This window comes from Erpetoichthys calabaricus, chromosome 1 (assembly GCF_900747795.2).
Source record: "Erpetoichthys calabaricus chromosome 1, fErpCal1.3, whole genome shotgun sequence".
NCBI lineage: Eukaryota > Metazoa > Chordata > Cladistia > Polypteriformes > Polypteridae > Erpetoichthys > Erpetoichthys calabaricus.
This window is the reverse complement of record NC_041394.2, coordinates 40,789,284-40,812,145: the sequence shown is the minus strand read 5'-3', so window position 1 is coordinate 40,812,145 and position 22,862 is coordinate 40,789,284. Positions and strand designations below refer to the sequence as shown.

Here is a 22,862-nt window from a genome sequence, read left to right as displayed (position 1 = left end):
ATTAACTAAAGTTCCTCTCACAGTCAACTGAGCTGCCTTGAAAGTATATGTAGGGCAATGCTATCTCTGTCACCCTTGGAAAATTCTGTCTTACACCCTTCCAGTAATCAGCCAGCACCACAGAAGAAGAGAGACCCTAATTTGAAGCACAGTGTAAATACACTGTCCATTCTTCACTTAGCTCCGCTGATGGGTTCATCAGAAGTTTCAGTTTTGTGTATCATTCAATGTGTTTTTCCATAGCAGGGGCCTGCCTGGGATCACTCTGACCTGCTTATATACCTCCTTTGCAGGATGGACATCCCAATGTTTTGAAAACTGTTGCACGCCCATCTGATTCAACAGCTCATCAGTTTTGGCACCATAGCCATAGGTTTTTGCACTTCCATTCATCAGGTAGGAACCCAGATTCTCCATGATGTTGTATGCCGAGACTGCAGTAGGACAGTGAGTACCTTCTAGGATTGTAAGAGGTGTTACTAGTTTGATGCATCCTTCTAAGATGAAGGTTAACTTCACTTTAAGGTCTCCAGTTTTTCCTCAGTTTCAAACATTATTTTTTGAACCTCTGCTCTGTTTTCCACCACAGATTTTGGATTCTCTTTTGGGACTTATTTGCTGTGTCTGCCTTGCCTTTTCAGGTATCTCCTTGTTCAGAGCTTTGGGGCTTGCACAGCCTTTAGTGAAAATAAACCTTTTATTTTTGTAAAGATTTGCCTCTGCCCTTTTTGTTTCTAGTCGGGGTATTTTGACGGTGTTTCCTCCCTCTAGTGGACAACCTTGGAATTGGTTTAGGTACCTGTGCTTTCTGGACTCCCAGATCATGACACTTAGGTCCAGAATACATTACAGAGATGCTAACCTTTTATAGACCCAATAGACCTCTTAGATCCTCCCAGAGTAAGATCAAAACATTATGCAATAACAAATCAACAAGCAGGAAGTCCATAATGTAATAACAGCAATGAACAACACAGACAGAAATAAAAGTTTTGACCATAAAAATATAACTGGGGCGACACGGTGATGCAGTGGGTAGCACTGCTACCTCACAGTTAGGAGACCCGGGTTCACTTCCCGGGTCCTCCCTGCGTGGAGTTTGCATGTTCTCCCCATATCTGCGTGGGTTTCCTCCAGGTACTCCAGTTTCCTCCCACAGTGCAAAGACATGCAGGTTAGGTGCATTGGCAATTCTAAATTGTCCCTAGTGTGTGCTTGATGTGTGGGTGTGTGTGTGTGTGCATGCCCTGCGGTGGGCTGGCACCCTGCCCGGGGTTTGTTTCCTGCCTTGCGCCCTGTGTTGGATGGGATTGGCTCCAGCAGACCCCCATGACCCTGTAGTTGGGATATAGCGGGTTGGATAATGGATGGATAGATAGATGCTCTATACTCACTTCAAAGTGGGAATGCAGCTGGCCCTGATGGCTACCCATTGAAATTTTATAAAAAAAAATCTCAAATAAGTTAGCTCTGCTTTTATTGGCAACATTTATAGAAGCTAAAGACAAAAAAAATCTTCCTCAAACCTTTCACCAAGCATTATTTACCATTTTTCCTAAGAACAACAAAGACCTACTACAATGTGCATCATACAGACCAATCTCTCTTCTGAATAACATTAAGATACTCTCCAAAGTTCTTGCCAGAAGAATTGAGAAAGTGATTCCATCTGTAATATCACAAGACCAAACAGGATTTATTGAAGGTAAACCCTTAACTTCTAACCTTGTTTGTTTAATATAATATAGTCACCCATTATATTAAACCCAAGAGATCCTATTATCTTTTGATGCAGAAAAAAGCATTTGATATGGTTGAAGAAGACTACCTATTCACCATATTCCACAAATTTTGTTTTGCCCAAACATATGTGCTTGGATCAAACTACTTTATAATAGTCCAAAAGCCTCAGTTCACATTAACAACATTATTCCACTAGAAAGTGGTACTCGACAAGGATGCCCCTTATCACCTTTGATCTTTGCAATTGCTATTGAACCATTGGCTGTATACTTTCGAAATGCATGAGAGGTAAAGGGGATTTTCACAGAAGGACATGAACAGAAAATATCACTATATGCAGATGGTATGGTACTGTATATATCAGACCAATAAAACTCTGTGCCAGCAGTCCTAAAAGCATTAGCAGATTTTCAAAAGATACGTGGACTCAATTTGAATAAAAGCCTGCTTCTTCCAGTGAATTTTCTAGTATGTATATTGAACTGGACACTTTCCCGTTTATCTTAGCAGATCATTTTAAATATCTAGGGGTAAATATTACAAGTAAATATAAAGCTCTTTCTCTACAAACTTTTGCTGTCTACATGGAAAAAATAAAACAAGACGTCACTATCTTCCCTCCACCTTACATTAACAAGGAGAATCAACATTGTTAAGATGATCATCCTTCCCAAGTTGCTCTTCCTATTTCAAAGCATCCCCATATACATTAAATCATTTTTTAAGAAATTAGACTCAACCATAACTTCATTTATTTGGAATATGAAACATCCACATATCCAAAGGGCGACTCTACAAAGGCAGCAAATATATAAGCAACAAAGACCTGGGGCCTCATGTATAAACGGTGCGTACGCACAGAAATGTTGCGTACGAACCTTTCCACGCTCAAATCACGATGTATAAAACCTAAACTTGGCGTAAAGCCACGCACATTTCCACGGTAACTCATTCCTTTGCGTACGCAATTTATCCGCCCGGTTTTGCAGACTGGCGGCACCCAGTGTCAAAGCAGTGCTACTGTTCCTGTGTGATCACTCTTTCTTTCTTAAATCCACATTCCTGGCGTGGCTTTATAAATACACTGAAATTAACTGCATATTGTTTATTAGTGTAATGCATCTGATTGTAATTAACCTGTAGCAATATAATGGTCCAGGGAATAGCCATAGTATTCCAAATACCATAACTGCTTTAGCGTTGTAACTCTCACTGCATCTTCTTTCAGCTGCTCCCGTTAAGGGTTGCCACAGCAGATCATCTTTTTCCACATTACTCTCACTGCACCACTCGGAGTATTTATGTCACTGTATCTGAGTGGGAAATCACAGCAGCAGCTGATTGGAAAGAGAATTATCGGTACACAGCATGAAGCAGATGCTGCCTGAGCCACAGCAAACGCTTTAGTCCCTGTACGGACTTCGCGGTTTAGAAACAGTTTCATCCCAAGAACTCTAAACACTAAATCAGTCCATCAACTGCTCCTTATATAATTGTTTACTTATAAGTACAATCACCTCACTGTAAACTTGCACTACAGTTATAATATTGCACAACCTGCGCCACTTTATAAAGCGCGTATTTACATGTGATGACGGTATTCATTTCTAAGACGAAATGCAGCAAAACATGTTGATTATATTATACAGATAAAACTTTAACTTCATTTAAATAATCTGTATTGTTAATAATTAAACATGTGAGGACACGGTGCCGCAGCGCTAGCTAGTTCAGTAATTGTTCCTGCCTTGCGCTGTATTATTGCTGGTGCTGACGCGACACTGGAAAGATAGACGGATATAATAATTAAACATGTACTACTAAGATATTTCAATGTTCCTTAAAAGTTTTGAAGAATCGAAGTTCTAAGCTTACAGATGGCTTCACGTCTATTACATAGCTTATTGTGTGGCGATTGAGTTTTTGGAGAAAGAAAAGTAAGGACAGGAATTGGAGGTTAGTACGTTTGAAAGAGACAGTACTGCTGTGATAAATTATTTAACTGAAGGTTGCGCATGGCGCAGCAAGCCTCTTGCGTGAGACATGAACAAGCACTGCGCCACCGTGTTCCCATGTTTAATAACATGCTTTCATTCCTATCATCATGAAAAAGATATCACGTATACATCTCAGTATTTTAATTATTCAGAGAGCTGTAATATCAAGAATGTAATGGAGTATGTGTCCTGTCGGAGAAAGAGAAAGCCCGTTTAAAAAGCAGGTAGTGATTCATACACATAGAGCACATAGAAGATCAAATACAGAACAAAGCATTTAACATGCCACTTTAGTTACAATAGGATTTGAGAAACTAGTAAATTAAACGATTTTAAGATGAAGTTTAAGATGTTCTACTTTAATGGCAAAATAAACTACGTGATTAAAGTGGAAATTTCGAGATTAAAGTTGACATTTCGTGCTTTTTTCCCCACTGTGTGCCTTTTTTTTTGTCTGTACCCTAATAAGCTTTCATATGACACTCAGACGGTGGGCTACGACTCGCTTTTTCACGGCGACTTTGATATGTGATTTCTTTTTTATTTCGGGCACTGTGCGACTTTGTGAAGTTGAGCCTTCGAGATTCTCCGACACACTGTCACTCGATCAGCTTTCTTTTGTTGATTATACCACTGTTTAAACCAACAAATAGTACGTTTTTCATTTGCCTCCACTTGGTATTCGCTGAAATTCTTATATTTTCTCCCGTGCTTTTCCCATTGTCTTTTCACAGAAGACTATTTATATTGATTTGCATATTCAAAGAGGCGTAATTCTGGGAGGAGTTGGGGCGGGACAGAAGGCGCGTGCACGTGCGTTACTTTTCACGCAAATCGGGATTTATGTAGTAGAAGAACGTGAAAGTATGCGTGCGCACAGATTCCTGCATCTGGATTTTTCTGTGCGTACGCACAATCCCGCTTTTGTGCTTACGCCATATTATAGTGTGAGTTCTACGCACGGCGTTATACATGAGGCCCCTGGACATCAACACAAATTGATGAATATCCACAAGCCTGGTCTGCAATAGAAATACAATCTTGCAGTATTTCTTCATATTCCCTGCTCTGTGCCCCAGTTAATAAAATCTACCATCATTACACTAAAATCCAATTACCCATTATTCTCTCCGAATATGGAACTAATTTAAGAAGCACTTTAAGACAGAAAAGCTTTTATCTGTTGTACCTCTACATAACAACCTCCTTTTTCCACCCTCTCAAACATATACACTATTCAATATCTGGAAAATTTCCAGGATTAATGCACTTGGAGACTTGTACATAGATAATGTCTTTGCATCCTACATCCAATTCCACTTTAAATACAACTTCTCATCCAACACAATTCCTCCAATACTTTCAAGCTATAAACTTTGCTAAACAGAACCTGCCCAATTTTTCTCACTTTCCACCTTGTTCTATTCCAGAAGAATTATTGGCCAGTCTTGATCTGTACAATTTATAAAAAATATTTTCACAACAAACACAAACGAATTAAAAAAGAAAGAAAGAAAAATAGCGGACTTTGCTAAAGATAAGAAAGCAGTTACAGTGAAGCATTGTAAAGGAGTATTGCGTACAGTGTCTCAGTAGTGTTTCTTCCCATTATGCTGCTGAGTCCAAATATCCTCAATATTTCTGTGACAGAGAGAGAATGTATAACATAGTTCATAATGGTTATCAGTTTTGTCTTCGTTCTCTTCTAAGCTACTACCTCCAGCGTTGCAGATCGAAGCCCATTCGGAGCCGTAGGCGGGTGTGGAGTTGTGGTTTGGAGAGAAATTTCTCTCGGTTCCCATAGCGAGTAGTCAGTATGAGTTTCATTTTTTTCCTTTCTTCCATTTTTTTCCCTAGAAGTTTTTTTGGGGGGATTTTTTTTTTCTTGTCTTCTTAGAGAGTCTAGGCTGGATGGTTGTCATAAACCAGGGTCTGTTAAAGCCCATTGAGGCATTCCTTGTGTGATTGTTTTGTTATACAAGAAATACGTTGTTGTTGTTTTAGAGTATGGCGACCTTCACCTTCGGTTTCCAAAGCGCATGCTTCAGTTACATAATTGGCAACCCTTTGTGTGTACATAAGGAGGACTTTACGGAGCGCGTGCCACTTGGTGTCGCGCGCCCTTAAATTCCATGAACAGTGACCATAAAGAATTGACCGCTCAGGTTGTAATCGCTATTCCGAAATTTTTTGATGAGCGTGTTCCATGCCACCCCCAGAAAGATGCCGCCTTGGGAGGCTGTCCATGTCGACCATACCTAACTCCACCACTGACCTCCAGCAAGTCGAGAGTGCATCCCAGAACCGAGCCCGCCTTCTTAATCAGCTGTTGATTCGGTGGGCCTGTCTTGAAATGAATACAAAATCGCACTGGCCTTCACAGATTATTAGTTATAAGTTATTCTTGCAACATGCAGTATTACAGGCTACGTTCAGGTTTTTCTGATCTGTTCATATTCTGCCAGGTAGTCTACTATATATTAAAGTTTTAATTTTGCTCACATATTAAGGACTTTTTAAAAGTCCCCAAAGCCATTGTTACACGTACAGAACAATTTTCTGAATGAAAGGGTTATTTATCTAGCAAAGTTCTGCGAGTAACCACACAGCCCAGTAAAGTGCCATTAAAGAACCATTAGTTTAATGGCATGCTTTGTATGTGACTTTTGCGTTCTGTTACTGTATAGGCCCTACCTGTGTGTTTCTTGTCTGTATTTGTGACTTTTGTTTTGTTTTCCCGACCAGTGTGTATTTGAGACTGGAACTCGTCCAACGTAGTCACTGGTTCTTTGCCCATTGTTATCCAGACAGACTTCTGTATCCAACGAGCTTAAATGGAAAAAGGATAGACAAACGACAGAACGTCACATTCTTCACAATACACTAACTATACACGCGCACGAATGCGGTTATTTAGAATCCACAAGAAGACACAACTTTACGAAATAGCTCTGGTCAGTCATGAAAAACCCAAAACAAGTGTAGTGCCCTGCAAGGAAAGAAAACAAGCCAGACAACATTTTCTTAATGCAGGCAAAAACTATTGACTTTTTATTGAATGTGATTGACTATATACATCTGTTGCCTATTCACTCATCACCCCGCCTCCTCCCACACTGCAGTGCGTGTGGATTGTGTCTTTATAGAGGCGGAGCGCTTCCAGCCACTTCACAAGGTTCGGTCACAAGGGGGCGCAGGAATCCCACAAATCGGCCCCCCTGTCTGGACATGTTAATACGAATTCCTTTTCATTAGTACCCTTTTCTGGCAGTTTCATTATTTATTAAAATGAAGAGGTCAACATAGATATTTTCCACTAAAGGATTATAACATAGGCGTTAATGTTACAGCCTCACGGCTTTAAGTCTGGGGTTCACATGTTTGCTTGGGCGATGTATAGGCTCTGCATTTTATCCAGTGTCTGCCTGTTTTTTATTTTGCACATTCCAAATATATTTGGATTTGATTATTTGCCCAATTTAAACCAGCTCTGTATGAGTAAGCATACACCCGGAATAAACTCGATCTTTGTGCTTTTGAAAGGGCATTTTTGGGGTTTTAAACAATAGCAGGTAAACTATGTACAGACTTGTACTATGTTTAATTGAATAACCCATTCAGCAATGAAAATAATTGGGCCAGGTAACTCACAAAGTGCTTAGTTAGAAAAAAAAAGAAAAAAGAAACAGACTACAAACTGAACAGACTTTGGTTGGGATGGCTGAGGTATTGGACTTTACCATCACTGACTACTTTCTGCGACTAAAAGAAGCTGTTTCACGTACTGGTATTCATTTGTAGAGATGCTGAGATAATTATAGTACACAATTTTGATTTGTACATGTTATACCATACTGAAAACTGAGTATCTCTGTGGCTCCTCTTCATCTTCCACCCCCTTTCCCATTAATGTCAGGTCTTATTGCTTCTCTCGACGTCTTTCTGTTTGCTTGCTCCATTCATTGTCTGTCTTCCTTGATTTAATCCATCCGTCTCTTCCTAGGTTTTCCTCTTGCTGTTTGTCCGTCCACTTTCTGTTATATGGACAATTTCATAAAAACTCCCTCTCATGTACTTTGCACGTGGAAATACCATCTCAGTTTTGATTGTTGAATTTTCTGTCTATTAGTCTTTACAGTCATCTCCTGTTGGGTTCCTTTTATACACTCTGTCAGCAAGGTTTAGCCCAAGCATACACCCGGAGTAAACTCGATCTTTGTGTTTTTGAAAGGACATTTTTGGGGTTTTAAACAATAGCAGGTAAACTATGTACAGACCTGTACTATGTTTAATTGTCTCTCACTGTTACTCTGCAGAGGAGTGTGTTCATCTTAAGTGAGAGATGTATTTGTTTCACAACACTCTGATCTTTTGCCATGCTTGGCCTGCAGCCATGTCCATATTTCTCTAGTTCCCCATCTTATTCAATGCAAGTTCCAAGACATTTAAAGGATTTCAGCTGCTTTGATTCTGTCCCAGCTACTTTATCTTTCACTTTATTTGGCTTACTACCAAACGCCTGTTTTGTCCACACTTAGGCACATTCTTTGGGTCTGTAGCACCTGATTACATCCCTACACCTTCCTTTCTAAATCCTCCTCTGAGTCCCCTGTTTAATGTGATGTCATGTGCATACAGTATCCTTGCTCCTCACTTCAAGATTCTTGACCCTTCTACTGATGTAATCCACAGTAATGGAAAATTCACAAACAGCTCAGTGTTGACCCTTGGTGTAAACCAACCTTTATTCGGAAACTGTCATTTATCCTGAAACATGTTCAAATTTAATTTTTTGTCTCTATAAAAAATGCTCTTACCATTGTGATCAGTTCCCCTGGTACCTTGTGCTATCTGAGCAATGGAGTACCAAACTCTTTTGGTATCTTATCATACAATAATAATAATAATCCTTTGCATTTATATAGCACTTTTCTCACTACTCAAAGTGCTCAGCAATTGCAGGTTAAGGGCCCAACAGAGCAGAGTCCCTATTGGCATTTACGGGATTTGAACCAGCAACCTTCAGATTGCCAGTGCATATCCCTAGCCTCAGAGCCACCACTCCGCCTGATATATGCCTTCTCCAAATTCACAAATGCTGTTTTCTTTTGACCTGCTGTTTAATAATGAACAAGGGTTCTTATGTCCTTCATCCTTTCCAAAATACAAATTGCTCCTCCCCTACAGTGTTCCACAATTACTCTTATTCTTCCCTCTACAATTCTTTCCTGATTCTTCATGCTATATGTTGTAATTCCCACATTCATGATTATTTCCCTTCTTCTTCAAGACTGGTATTAATATGGACTATCTCCATTCTTCTTGTATCCTCTTTCCTTTCCCTACTGCTTGTAACACTCTTGTCACCATTCCACTTCACTGTCTGCAAATATTTTCATCATTTCCATTGAAACACCATTTGGTCTAACTGTTTTTCCTGCTCTCATCTCCCCTATCGTAATCTTCACTTCTTCTATAGAAATACCTGGTTCTGGTCCATTGACTGGATCCAAATTTGGTAAGTGCACTGTGAATGAATTTTAATCATTCTGCAATTTTCCAAATACATCTTCCAGTCTTTGTCAACACCTGTAGGTTTCTTTTCTCATTTATAAAAGGTGATATTATTTCATCTTATTTTGCAGCACACCTGTCCATTGCCGTCAGGTAGATTTTATTCTGTTCCACATGTACATCTCTCTTCATTTCCTCATATATCCCTGGTATTACCTTCTCCCTGGCCTCTTTACAGTTTTTGCCATACTTTTAGCTGCTTTATCCATTCCTCTATCCATCTAAACCCCCTTGACTGGAATAGGGTCACAGGAAAGCTGGAACCTATCCCAGCAAACATCAGATGCAAGGAAGGGACAATCGGTGGACAGAACATCTTTATATCCCACCTTATTCTCTGATGGTGAGGTATATCATTCTGCACAATGGTACATTCTTGAGCACTTAATTATTTTGTGTTTGGATCTTATATTGTATCAATGCTTGTTAGATTTAACACCCCCACAGACACCATGACATCAATTAGCTGCTGCGGACATCGTTCCATCCACTCCACTTTCAGTGCCTGACTAATTAAAAGAGCTCAATGTATAAAGATAAACTGATTGAACTGAATTGGGTAGTATATGGGGGCTGAGTAGTTAGTGCTGATACCTCAGATTTCCTGACTTCTATGCCCAATTACTGTTCATGTGAAGTTTTCTAGGTACTCTGATTTCTTACTACATCCCAAAGACAAGAATGTTAGGTGGTAGGTAGGTAGGTAGGATGCCTTCAGAAAGTTTTGAGAACCATTCTCTTTTTTTACATTTGTTTATGTTGCAGTCTTGTTCTAAAATTGTTTAAATTCATTTTCTTCCCTTATCAACCAACACTCAATACCCCAGAATAACAAATAAAAGCAGGATTATGGAAATTTTTGCAAATTTATTAAAAAACAGCAGTACTGTCACATTGATATAAGTATTCAGATCCTTTACTACGGCACTTCAGCTCAGCTGTTTCCCACTCTATGTTCATTGAGTTGTTTCTACACCATATTTAGAGTCTACCTGTAGTCAATTCAATTAATTTCACATGATTAGAAAAAGCTCACACAGCTCTGTAGAAGGTCCCACACTTGACAATGTGTATTAGAGCTCAGAGCAAAAACCAAGTCATAAGGTTGAAGGAATTGCTTGCGGAGCTTAGAGGAAGGATTGTATCGAGGCACAGATTTAGGGAAGGCTACAATAAAAAGAAAAAAACTATGCCGCATTGAAGGTTCCCAAGAGCACAGTGGCCTCCATAATTCTTGAATAGAAGAAGATTGGAACCATCATGATTCTTCCTAGATGGCTGACCAGCTAAACTGAGCAATTGAGACAGAAGAGCCATGGAAACAGAGGTGACAAAGAACCTGATGGTGATTCTGGCTCAGCTCCAGAGAACCTGTGTGTAGATGGAAGAAACATCCAGGAGAACAACCACCGCTGCAACACTCCACCAATCTGGGCTTTATGACAGAGTGGGAGATGACACATGAAAGTCCTCTTGTAGTTTGCAAAAAGGTATCTAAAGGACTCTTCAACTATGAGAAACTAGATTCTCTGGTTTCATGAAACTAAAATTAAACTGTTTGGCTTCAATTATATGTGTCATGTGTGGAGGAAACCAGACACCACTCATCACCTGTGCAATACCATTCCAGTGGTGAAGCATGCTGGTGGCAGTGTCATGCTTTGGGGTTGTTTTAAAGTGGTAGGGACTGCTAGACCCTTAATGAAAACCTGCTCCAGAACATACTGGATCTCAGACTCGGCCGAAGGTTCACCTCCCAACAGGACAATGACCCTAAACACAAAGCAAAGAAAACAAAGGGTTGGCTTAGGGTCAACTCTTTGAATTCTTTTGATTGGCCCAGCCAGCGCCCTGACTTGAACCCAATCAAACATCTCTGGACAGATCTGAAAATAATGGCCTCCGTCCAAGCTGATAGCACTTGAAAGGATCTGCAGAGATGAATGGAAGAAAATCACAACACCCACATATATGGAGCTTGTCACATCAGACCCAAGAAGACTCCAGGCTGTAATTGTTGCCAAAGTACTGAGTAAAGGGTCTGAATACTCGTGTCAATGAGACATTTTAGGTTTCTTTTTTTTTTTTATTAAATTAGCAAAAAATGTCTAAAATTGTGTTTTTGCTTTATCATTCTGGTATATTAAGTGTTTCCTAATACAGGAAACAAGTTAATTTAAAGAACAGGCTGCAACTTAACAAAATGTGTAAAAAATGTGAAGAGGTTTGAACCCATTCTGTAGGCACTATATAGATAGATAGTAGGGGTTGCCTCAGAGTTGTGAGGAAGTAGTGCTTGTTATTGTAATTGAGAAAACAGACTGATTAATTTTCCTGCATTATTTTGAATTTGGTGTCCTCTAAATATTAAAAATGATACCGCAAAAAGTGAACATTGCCTTGGAAAACCCCTCCCCATAGTGCATGAGGGTTTTCTGATTTTCTATCCAAATTGGAAACACTTTTGCCAGTAGACTCACTGACAAATCTTAACTTTTCCAGTGGGACCTGTCTTGGCCTGAATAACACTTTTTGCTTCAAGACAGATCCATGTTTCAGTAGCCTAAGCCCAGAAAACATGAGTAGATTATACACCCAGCTCTGCATTCATTTATTAAACCCTCCATCCATTTTCTATCCTGCTTATCTAAATAAGGGTCTTGGGGAAGCAGAGTTCCAACCCCGATCCAGAGCAAACTACAAAGGTGGGAACTGAATTCTTTGGGGCATGATTGCCAGGGGTCCTGATAAAGTCCCAAAAATTAACAATATACTTGAGAGTGTGGGTGGGTGCACCTGACATCATATTTGGTGAGCTTACCTTGGCTAAATGATCTTAAACAATGACCGCAGAGCTAACACCAATAGAACTTGATTCAAGTTGTGGATGCGTTATTATCATTGAGAAATTTCCATTTGATAGTTGCTGTTTAACGCCTGAAGACTGTCTTTAGCGACTGGATGAGTTAAATGTCCTTATCTAAACATGACAACATGTTATATTTATAAATGAACTACATTGTAGCACAATGCATAAATCGAAACAGGTAGCAAAAGTTTTCATACAAGTTTTACTAATTTGTACAAAGGGTAATTGGAAGGTGTTGCACAGCAGACTTCTAGAAGGTTTTCAATATTGCATAGAACAGTTTAAGGTCTGAATTTAATTAAGATGAGAATTATTTGGTAACTTGATAAGGTGTTGACTCCTTTCTCGGAATACGGGGACGCCCCTCAATTGACGTGTAGTAAAGACCTCTGCTCTGAGCCGCTCTGTGTGCCCAACGCCTGTTCTAAATATAAGCGCTTTGTGCGGAGGAGGAGTTACGCCTTTTTTTCCCCTTGCCGGAGTTGTCAAAACGTTGAGAAGTGAGAAGTCGCACGGCTGTCCCCTTTTCAAATACACTAGCGTCGGGCAAAGGGATCTGTTTGTGGTGACTGGACTTTCAACTGCTTGGACGAGTAGGAGTGACCGCCGGCTTTACATCGGATCATCGTGGGGCAGCGCTAGCTGCTACGACGAGACAGAGACCCAAGAAAGAAAGACCAGTCGAAAAGCGCCCGAGTGGTCAGCCGCCGGACACAGGGAAGAACGAAGCATGGTAAGTTTCAAACCTGTGTATTTTGTTCTTGTTAACAGTATGATTAGTGTTGCTTGTGTGGGATTTTGCTCTGGAGTCAGTTCGCATCGTATCAGCGTTACTTTCACTTTCGATCAGGGCCACACAGTATTTACCTGAGAACTCACGGTGACGGGTATTACGTGTTCTTCCTACTACCGTGGTTAACCAGTTTTTGAGAGAGATTAATTTTGGTAACTAAAATGAATATGTGTGAGTTTGGGTGTGCGCGTGAGTGGCCCCAGCCTGGACAATTCTGGGTGGTTCCTGCTTTTATCACGATGCTGCTGGTATCGGCTTTGCCACCCTGCGACCTTTACCTGGGCGTGTTTGACAGTGTTTTATTATATGATTATGCATAATTCACTCAACAAAAATAAAACTTTAGATTCACTTAATTTTTTTATGTCAAGTTTTTCCATCAAAAGAAATTAATTCAATTTTACTTAAATGTAATATGTTGTGTTACCTTAATGTGGTTATTTTACATTACCTTGATGACATGACATAATCCACACGTAGACAATTTTAGCAATTCATTGAGATTATTTTAAAGCTCTCCAGGTACTAACACTTTTTTCATTTATTGTGGTTGATCACCCATCCATCCATTTTCCAACCCGCTGAATCCGAACACAGGGTCACGGGGGTCTGCTGGAGCCAATCCCAGCCAACACAGGGCACAAGGCAGGAAACAATCCTGGGCAGGGTGCCAACCCACCGCAGGACACACACAAACACACCCACACACCAAGCACACACTAGGGCCAATTTAGAATCGCCAAACCACCTAACCTGCATGTCTTTGGACTGTGGGAGGAAACCGGAGCGCCCGGAGGAAACCCACGCAGACACGGGGAGAACATGCAAACTCCACGCAGGGAGGACCCGGGAAGCGAACCCAGGTCCCCAGATCACCCAACTGCGAGGCAGCAGCGCTACCCACTGCGCCACCGTGCCACCCTGGTTGATCACCCTTTTCATGTAATCGTAATATTAATTATTTTGTTGTGTAACAAGCAAAGAAAAGAAAAATATACTTTTCTATTGTATAGTAGGAAACAAACTTGCCAGTCTATCAAAGTATCATAATTCAGACTTCACAACCACACAAAATCCACCACAATCAGAAAAATCAATTAAAAAAAGTGAAGGTGAAAACTGAATATTTTCTGAAGGCACTATAGTTAGATACATGATCCATTTCAGGGTTGTGAGGAGCTACTGCCCATTAGTTTATTGAGAAAATGAACAGATAGATTTTCTTTCATTATAATGAATTCAGTGTCCACTAAATGTGAGAAAAAAATACAGAAATATGAGTGTTGTCTTGGAAAACTGCTCCCCGTATTGCATGTGGGTTTTCTTTGGGGAGTTTGGTTTCCTTCCACATTGGAAACACTGCCGGTAGATTCATCGACAAATCTTAACTTTTCCAGTGAATGTCCTCTGAGATGGGCTGGTGTCCCGTCCAATATTTAACCCTGAGTAAGTCTCTTTGCTTCTAGGTAGGTCCACGTTGCAGTACCCTCAGCCCAGAAAATATGAATAGATTATACACAGAGCCCTCCATTCATTTGTTAAACCCTCCATCCATTTTGTAACCTACTTGTCCAAACAAGTGTAACTGGGATTCCACAGCTCCAGCCCCAGATCCAGACAAAAACGGTAAGGGGGTAGTTGGAATACGGGGGTGCATGTGGTGTGATAAAGTCCTAAAAATCCAACAAGTTCCAATATATTCGACAGCATGGGTGAAGGGACATGACACAACATGTGTGGGACTTAGCCTTACTAAATGACATCTATGGAACCGGGCCTGCAGAACTCTCACTGGTAGAACTGGATTCAAGGTGTGGATATATCATTATAATCAAGATATATTTGCTTTTTACCGTTTACCACCTGAAGACTTTCTTTTAGCGACTGGATCAGTTAAACTTGCTTGTCTGAACATGATCGCATGTTGTGTTTATGACTGAAACACATTGTAGGACTGTCCCAGAATCAAACAGGTAGCAAAACTTCACGACAAGTTGTAAAAATAATATTAAAGGTATATTACTAATTTGTACAAAAAATAATTCAGAAGTGTTTTAAGGCAGTTTAAGGTCTGAATTTAATTAAGAGGAGACTGTCTTTCAAACTATACAAAGATGTGGGGTTGCTGCGTGTTCAATGGGATCATGGTATCAAAAAAGGGGGCAGTTGTTTATGCAAAATATCATAATCGTATAAATAAACCTTGTTTTTTTAAGTTAATGTGAATTAATTCAGTTGTTTATGGGGAAAAAGGAAATGCACGTTTTGAGCATGAAAAATATGTGAATGTTGAGTAAGATAAAGTGCTGCCTTCTCCTACCCAAAATTTTCTTTCCTTCCATCATATAGACATCACCAGAGATTATGTGTTCACTTAAGTTTAAGTTAAAGTGGACTTTATTGTCATATCATCTATACATTGGAAGATTAGTGATATGAGATGTCATTCCCAGCATCATGGTGCAATATAAGAACAAGTTCTATGAGGATATTGCTGTGTTCAGTGTACAGTAGACTGATAAACGTTTATAAAGAATCTGTAATGAAACAACAGAAAATAATTTATGGGTAATAAGATGTAACTAGAAAAAGCTATATATTGTTAAGAAATATGATTATTTTACGTTAACTTAAATTAAATCTATAAAGTAAAAAATTCCTTTATTTCATAAAAATAAGAGGAATTTAATTAGAACCTGGACAGGATTCTACCCATCAGCCCATTACCTTCTAGGTGAATTTATAATACTGTGCAATCTTCTTCTTTCAGCTGCTCCTGTTTGTGGTTGCCACAGCGGTTCATCTTCTTCCATATCTTTCTGTCCTCTGCATCTTGCTCTGTTACACCCATCACCTGCATGTCCTCTCTCACCACATCCATAAACCTTCGCTTAGGCCTTCCTCTTTTCCTCTTCCCTAGCAGCTCTATCCTTTGCATCCTTCTCCCAATATACCCAGCATCTCTCCTCTGCACATGTCCAAACCAACACAATCTCGCCTCTCTGATTCTGTCTCCCAACTGTCCAACTTGAGCTGACCCCCTAATGTACTCATTTCTAATCCTATCCATCCTCGTCACACCCAGTGCAAATCTTAGCATCTTTAACTCTGCTACCTCCAGTTCTGTCTCCTGCTTTCTGGTCAGTGCCACCATCTCCAACCCATATACTGTAACACAGCTGGTCTCACTACTGTCCTGTAGACCTTCCCTTTCACTCTTGCTGATACCCATCTGTCACAGCACAAATTTATGACCTTTGTTAGACTGGTATTCCCTCCTGCTGTCTGAAAAGGCTCCAGCATTCTTTGACGTTTTAGCAGGGTGAAACTAAAGGTTACAATATAAATGTTTATTTTAAATAGCGTCTTTTTCTTTCTAGCACCAAAAATATCCCATTATCTTTAGTGAGTAATTCTTACTGTTACTGGTATCCTCATGTATTTCTAGCAACAAACATTGTTTATTGGAATAAGGTATTTATTTTAAAAGTGCAGTTACAGTAGACTTACATTCAGAAACATATGTTATGACATTTGTTTTTGTTTCCTATGTAAAGCGCCTGCGTATTTTATGAGCAGTAAAATTTAAAAAAATGATTTACATATGCACGGTGATGCAGTGGTAGCGCTGCTGCCTCACAGTAAGGAGACCCGGGTTCTCTCTGTGTGGAGTTTGCATATTCTCCCCGTGTCTGCGTGGGTTTCCTTCGGGTGCCCTGGTTTCCTCCCACAGTCCAAAGACATGCAGGTTAGGTGCATTGGCGATCATAAATTGGCCCTAGTGTGTGCTTGGTGTGTGGATGTGTGTGTGTGTGTGTGTGTGTGTGTGTGTGCCCTGCTGTGGGCTGGTGCCCTGCCCAGAGGTTTGTTCCTGCCTTGCGCCCTGTGTTGGCTGGGATTGGCTCCAGCAGACCCCCATGACCCTGTGTTAGGATATAGTGGGTTGGAAAATGACTGACTGACTGACTGATTTACATATGAGGATTCCTCAGTCCAAAAACACAGTTAAAGGCCACGTACCCTTAGTTGTTCACAGGATGTCTGCCTTGTGTAACACATACCAGTGGGCTGGTTGTTCTGTCCAGGAATCATATGCTTCATCTTGTTGGAGTGAGGACATTTGGAGTGATTGCCAAAATAAATCTATCATTATTTTGCAACTGTTTAAGACACCTGTTTACATTTGTTACTCTGGAAGGTTAAGTGACCTACTACGTATGGCCACACAGTCAATGGCAGGAATTGAACTGACCACCTGCTGATGTGTCGGGCAGTGCACCACGTGGCCAGTGTTTTTGTAGGGCTTTGGTGAACCCCACCTCTGCCCTGTGTATCCTTCTCCTGCCTATATTTCTCTTTCCTGTTAATCACCATATAGACATGTCCAAAGATTGTGGGTTCACTTAGATAGCCCTAATGCTGCTCTTGTCCATTACTGTTCATAAACTGCCAGAGTGAAATCAGTTAAAGTCACCAGACATGAAGGACCTTTACTGAAAAACAAGTTGCCTCATCAAGAGTTCATCCTGATCAGATTTTCTATTAGGTATACAGCAATGAAGCAAAACATTTAAGGGACCATAGCAAAAATATCATAACATTTAAGTTTTTGTGTCTCTTCACGACTAAATGACTGACAAATCTTTTAAGCTCCACTGTCCTCTTTTCAGATAATTACTGGTCTTCCTTGCTTTTGTCACTTTTCATGGGCTTATTTCCTTACATTTCTCTCCTACTGATGCTCAACATTTTCTTGTGCCTTATTTTTGGTGATAGGGTCAACATTTCACTATCAAGTTAAGTTCAGAGTTAAGTTAAGTTTATGATGTTCAAAATGTGGAGAGATGTTGATTTTAGCATGATGTCTGTATATATGTTTGCGTGGGAAATTGAAATTGAGTTTCACATCTTAAAATTAAAAGTTATTTTGGAAAACTATGTTTTTTTGTATTGTGTACATGACTAAATGCCAGCAAAGATTTAGGACAAGTGGTGTCAGAGAGTTTTGCCCTGAACACAGAGACCTATCTGTAATGAGAACTTCTAAAAAAATGTAAAATCTTCTTCCCACAGTGTAATTGTGTTTGTCTTGTTATTTTGTCTGGTTCAGTTTCATCCAGTACTTATTCCTGGAACATTCAAAACAATCACTGCTGTAGAAATTGTTTAATTTCACCAGGGTTTTGGCAGTGTACTCTATTTAGTGATGGGTCTAGGCCTATTGCTTTACAAAATGTTTGCATTAGTAGCTTTGAGACATAATTTATTTAAATATATATGTACATAAACACATAATCACCTACAAGGACACGCACAGGCACATGCACTCACACACACACACCCATAGAAATGTATAAGTGAAGATAGCCCTATCAGAGCACATGCAGGATGATGAAGAGAAAGAACTGAACACACAAAAACACACACACAACACAAAACATCTGTAAAGCTCGACCAGTCATCCTATTTTGCTTGTTTACTTCATTTGAACCAATGGGTTTAGATTCAAATGAAGTATTATTGAAGTTGTTCAATTGATTCAATTTCCTGTTCATTTTACTCTACATGTATTTGTGTACATAATAGATATTTTACAAGTTAATGTAATTTGAGTTTATATTATTGTGTGCTACAATTGGTTGTGTTATTTTTTAAAATGTAATTGAGTGATTTTGTGCAAAATCACGGAAGTGTAATTTACATAGAACTACTGTATGGAGCATTCCATTTTGATTTTTTAACTTTTACATATCTTCTCAACAAAAATATTATGTGTATGTGCATTTTTCTTTTTAAAATTCATTTAGTTTCAGAATATATGCATTACAATAAAAGAGTTTTAACCAAGTACACTATACTATAAAAATCCCATTTATTAAGTAAAAAACAGTCAAAGCAAAAACATAATCAGTGCAACATTTCAAAGAGAGATTTGATAGATATTATATCATAAAAAAAATCGGGCAGCTATTTAAGAAAATGGCTGTTCCTCATGGACAGTAAAATAACGAGGTAAAACAGAAACAAAGGCAGGGGCCCAGCTAGATTATTTTAGATTGTTTTTCTAGTTTTAAATAATACAGGATATTGTTGTCGCACATCAGAAAGAATAATACAGGCTGTGAACCCCCAATGATACATAGATACATACATCCATGTATAAATAAATAAGTGCATGAATAAATGTATACATAAAAATGCACATAACTATTATTGATTAATTTGTAAAGTGATATCCCTATTATATACTGTATTTGAAGAATGACATCCTTATCTGTCTATCTTACTATTTTGGCTTTCCTGTGTTATACAGTATAATGTCCTATCTATCTATCTATCTATCTATCTATCTATCTATCTATCTATCTATCTATCTATCTATCTATCTATCTATCTATCTATCTATCTATCTATCTATCTATCTATCTATCTATCTATCAGGGTGTCAGGGTTTTTAGAAAGTAGTGATTGTTAATGTCATTGAGAATATGAACAGATTATTTTTTTTGGATTATTTTGAATATGGTATCATCTAAATGTGAGAAAAGATACCATAAAAAGTGAACATTGCCTTTGAAAACTGTTCCCCAGGTTCCTGACTTATACTTTCTGAAACTCATGCATTTTCCTAAACCACTTACTCAAGTACAGGTTGACTAGACCATGTCTTGCCTTGGAACCTTCCCTGGGTTGTTGCAGTCTGTTGCAGGGCCCTTTCACATATCAGACATGACTCAGACTATGCTGCACAGTTTTAGGATGTGGGATGAAAGTAGCTGAAGACAAAGATCACAAGTCCATGAAGAGAGTGTGCACAGTTCACACAGATAATGCCTGAGCTATGACTCCCCTAGATGGATATTTAGAATTTTATAATTGTTTTACGCATTTGATTAGTCACTTTGTTTTCTATATTAATTAGTACTAGGGTGTTGTACCGTGTTAGCCATTAGTAATATTATTTAGATGCATAGTGTGAAACAACTTGTCATTAAACAAGAAGTGACACAGTGTTCTGGATGCAAAATAGGGGACATATGTTATGATGCAACAATTGTAGTGGTTTATTACTACAGCCAATAAAAAACAAATCTTGTCTTTAGAAAAGAGAAATCAACAAGGAAATGAGCCATGTTGAAAGCAGTCATCCTGTCATGTTAATTTTGTTTGTGAGAAGCTGAGAAAACAACCTTAGATGTAGAATATTACCTCACATGTCACTAGCTATTAAACTTCATTTTGCTTGGTAATTGGTATTAGAATCATCACAAATAAAAATTACAGAAATAAAACAATTGTAAGCTGTTATTATTCGTGGTGGTAACTGTCACAAAGAGGTAAAGAACTAATGTCCTTTTATTATTATTACCCATCCATCCTTTTTCAGTCTGTATAATTCAGTTTAAAGTCATGGACAACCAGAACAAAGCATTGTGTGTAGGGTAAGAACCAACCCTGGTTGGAGCACCAGAGCCTGGCATGTGACACTCACTCTTATGGAGCCAGTTTAAAGTCACCAATTCACCTAAATCACATCTCTTTGGGTTATGGATGGAAAAACCCCTGAAAAAAATGGAGAACTTGCAACCTACATGCAGATCAAGACTGGACAAGGATTCAAACTCAGTCTCCTGGAGTTGTGTGCCACCATGCTGCCGATGAAGATGATTGAATAGTAAAGTTGCTGGTGCTGCTTCCTTGTGGATTCAGTGTCTGGGTTCAAATCCCACACCTAGTTGATGTCTGTGTGAAGTTTGCACAGCTCCCCATATCTTCCTGGGCTTTCCTTTGAGCACTGCAGTTCTCTTTTTACATTCTGAATGATAGGTGTTGAGTTAATTACAGATTCCAAGCTGGTCTTGTGTGAGTGGGTCCTGATGAACTGGCAGATTCTTATCTCATATCCTGTGCTTCCAGAACAGGCTGCAGTCCCCTTATCCTTAACTTAATTAAGCAGATTAGATAATTCCATGTTATGTATTTTATCATAGACATCAATCCTCATGACTCTCAAATAGGTTAAGTGGGTTTTAAATAGATTTAACATTATTATTATTATTGCCATTGATAAGATACTTCATAAGCAATGCAGGGATACCTCTAATAGCTTACGGGGTTTGCGTGTGGACTGCAGATCTTTCTGCCATAAACTCCACTTTTAGGACGGATGAAGCCCTGACTGGCAGGCAAGCAGGAAGGAAGAGGGAGCAAAAATCAACAAAGAAAAAATACAGCCAGATTTCCTCTGCATCAGACAACACACCCACCAATTTTGAATTTCAGTGGTTGTGCCATATGAACAGTAAATCCGGCCGTTCCTGAGCCATAGTGACTGAGAGCAGTGGCCAATACCCAGAGAATGATACTAGAGGCAGTTAGTGGAACCTGATGCACCAGAAAGGTGTCCCACAGCAGTTTTCCATGACAGTATCAAACCTGCTTTCACTTTTCGGTTATGCATGTCTTGTCTTGAGGATGACAAACAAGACTGTTAAAAATGTTGGCTTTGTGTCAATTAATGTGTGTAAATATTTAATGGTATAACATACATTCTCAGACTTGCTAACTCCAATTCTCAGCCATGGTAGGTCAGAGCTTATCCTGTGTGAAAGGCAGCTGCATCAGACTGGCATATTTTACAATTCAAGCAAAAGCTCCAAAGTCCAGCCTGATGCACATTTCTTTGGAAGCCTCTTTTATTAAGTGACTAAAGCCCTTATCATTTGTTTTCTGTGTACAGGGAGACCAGAATGAAGACAAGGTGAAGAAGTTGCAGAATGAGGTGGATGAGGTGCAGAACCTCATGCGGGATAATATAGATAAGACCTACGAACGAGAAGAGAAGCTTGCAGAGCTCGAAATCCGCTCTGATGCCCTCCTGGAGCAGGTGAGTGTAAGCTTTCTGTTACTGAGCTTTGGCTTATTCTTTACTTTTATTAGGGGGACACCTGAAGGAAATTGTGCTGCTTTGTGTGGAGATAATTCAATCAATCATGTTTATTTTATATGAATCCATTAACGGTATGAGATCACAAGAGACTTTACATGGTTAAAAATATAAATCAACCAATCTTTTTTATTGAATATACCTTTGCTAACATGCTTCATTATAGAACATTGTATAGGCTTACTTGTAAATTATCAAATAGTCATAATTTTATATATTACTGTATTAGTATATGCCTTCACTTTATGGGATTAACTAATAAATAAATGAAGCAATCAAGCATATTGTTCTACACAATGACTCTTGCTACCTGTGTGGGCTAAAAAGATGAGCACATTCAGTAACAGACTAAGGTAACTGTGTTGCTCCGCCATCTAAGGTCATTTCTACCCTCAGCCATTAGTTGAGGTGGTCTTGTTCCCTGTGTACTGAATTGTACTAAGCTGGTCTAGCAGACATCTTAACAGATAGTGACAGTGTGTGCAACATACTGTGCCAGTGGCTGACCTCCTGTACTGTAAGATTGTAACTGACAAGAACATGCACTCCCAATCACTGTACTCTTAGTAAATAAGATTGTTAAATAATCTCCTTTTAGATAAATCCTGCTATATGTTGTGGTCATACAAGGTATGACACGGGAACCAAAATAAATGTTCGGGCACCAGCCAGGTCACCCCATTTAATTAACAGAATAAACTTCAACAACCATAATGTGCAATTGCACATATAAAGCAAAACTGAGCATGGTAATCCCTTCTTGGGGTTCTCAGGTCGGGAGTAGAGTTCCATCTCATTTCAGCTTCTCTAAATAATGCACTTGGTTCTCTGGTATCATATGAGAGGCTTATTACTAAGAACTTTGAGAGAGAACTTTTAAATTCGATAAAAATATCAATGCTGTAGTTAGATTGTGTTTTTATCAGTTGAGACTTTTAT

At 39.2% G+C, this 22,862-nt stretch overlaps 2 protein-coding genes across 2 annotated transcripts in view; one reads left to right on the top strand and one right to left on the bottom strand.

Moving 5' to 3' along the window:
• fam136a (family with sequence similarity 136 member A) overlaps positions 1-22,862 on the bottom strand; it is a 429,951-nt gene that overhangs the window by 116,665 nt on the left and 290,424 nt on the right. The gene's annotated exons all lie outside the window — the stretch shown is intronic.
• The window catches only part of vamp5 (vesicle-associated membrane protein 5), a 34,285-nt gene continuing 23,995 nt past the window's right edge, over positions 12,573-22,862 (top strand). The window contains exons 1-2 of the mRNA XM_028798451.2: positions 12,573-12,916; positions 21,717-21,863. Of these exons, the coding sequence (XP_028654284.1) occupies positions 12,914-12,916; positions 21,717-21,863 (150 nt within the window). The 5' untranslated portion in view covers positions 12,573-12,913. The remainder of the gene's footprint in view (positions 12,917-21,716; positions 21,864-22,862) is intronic.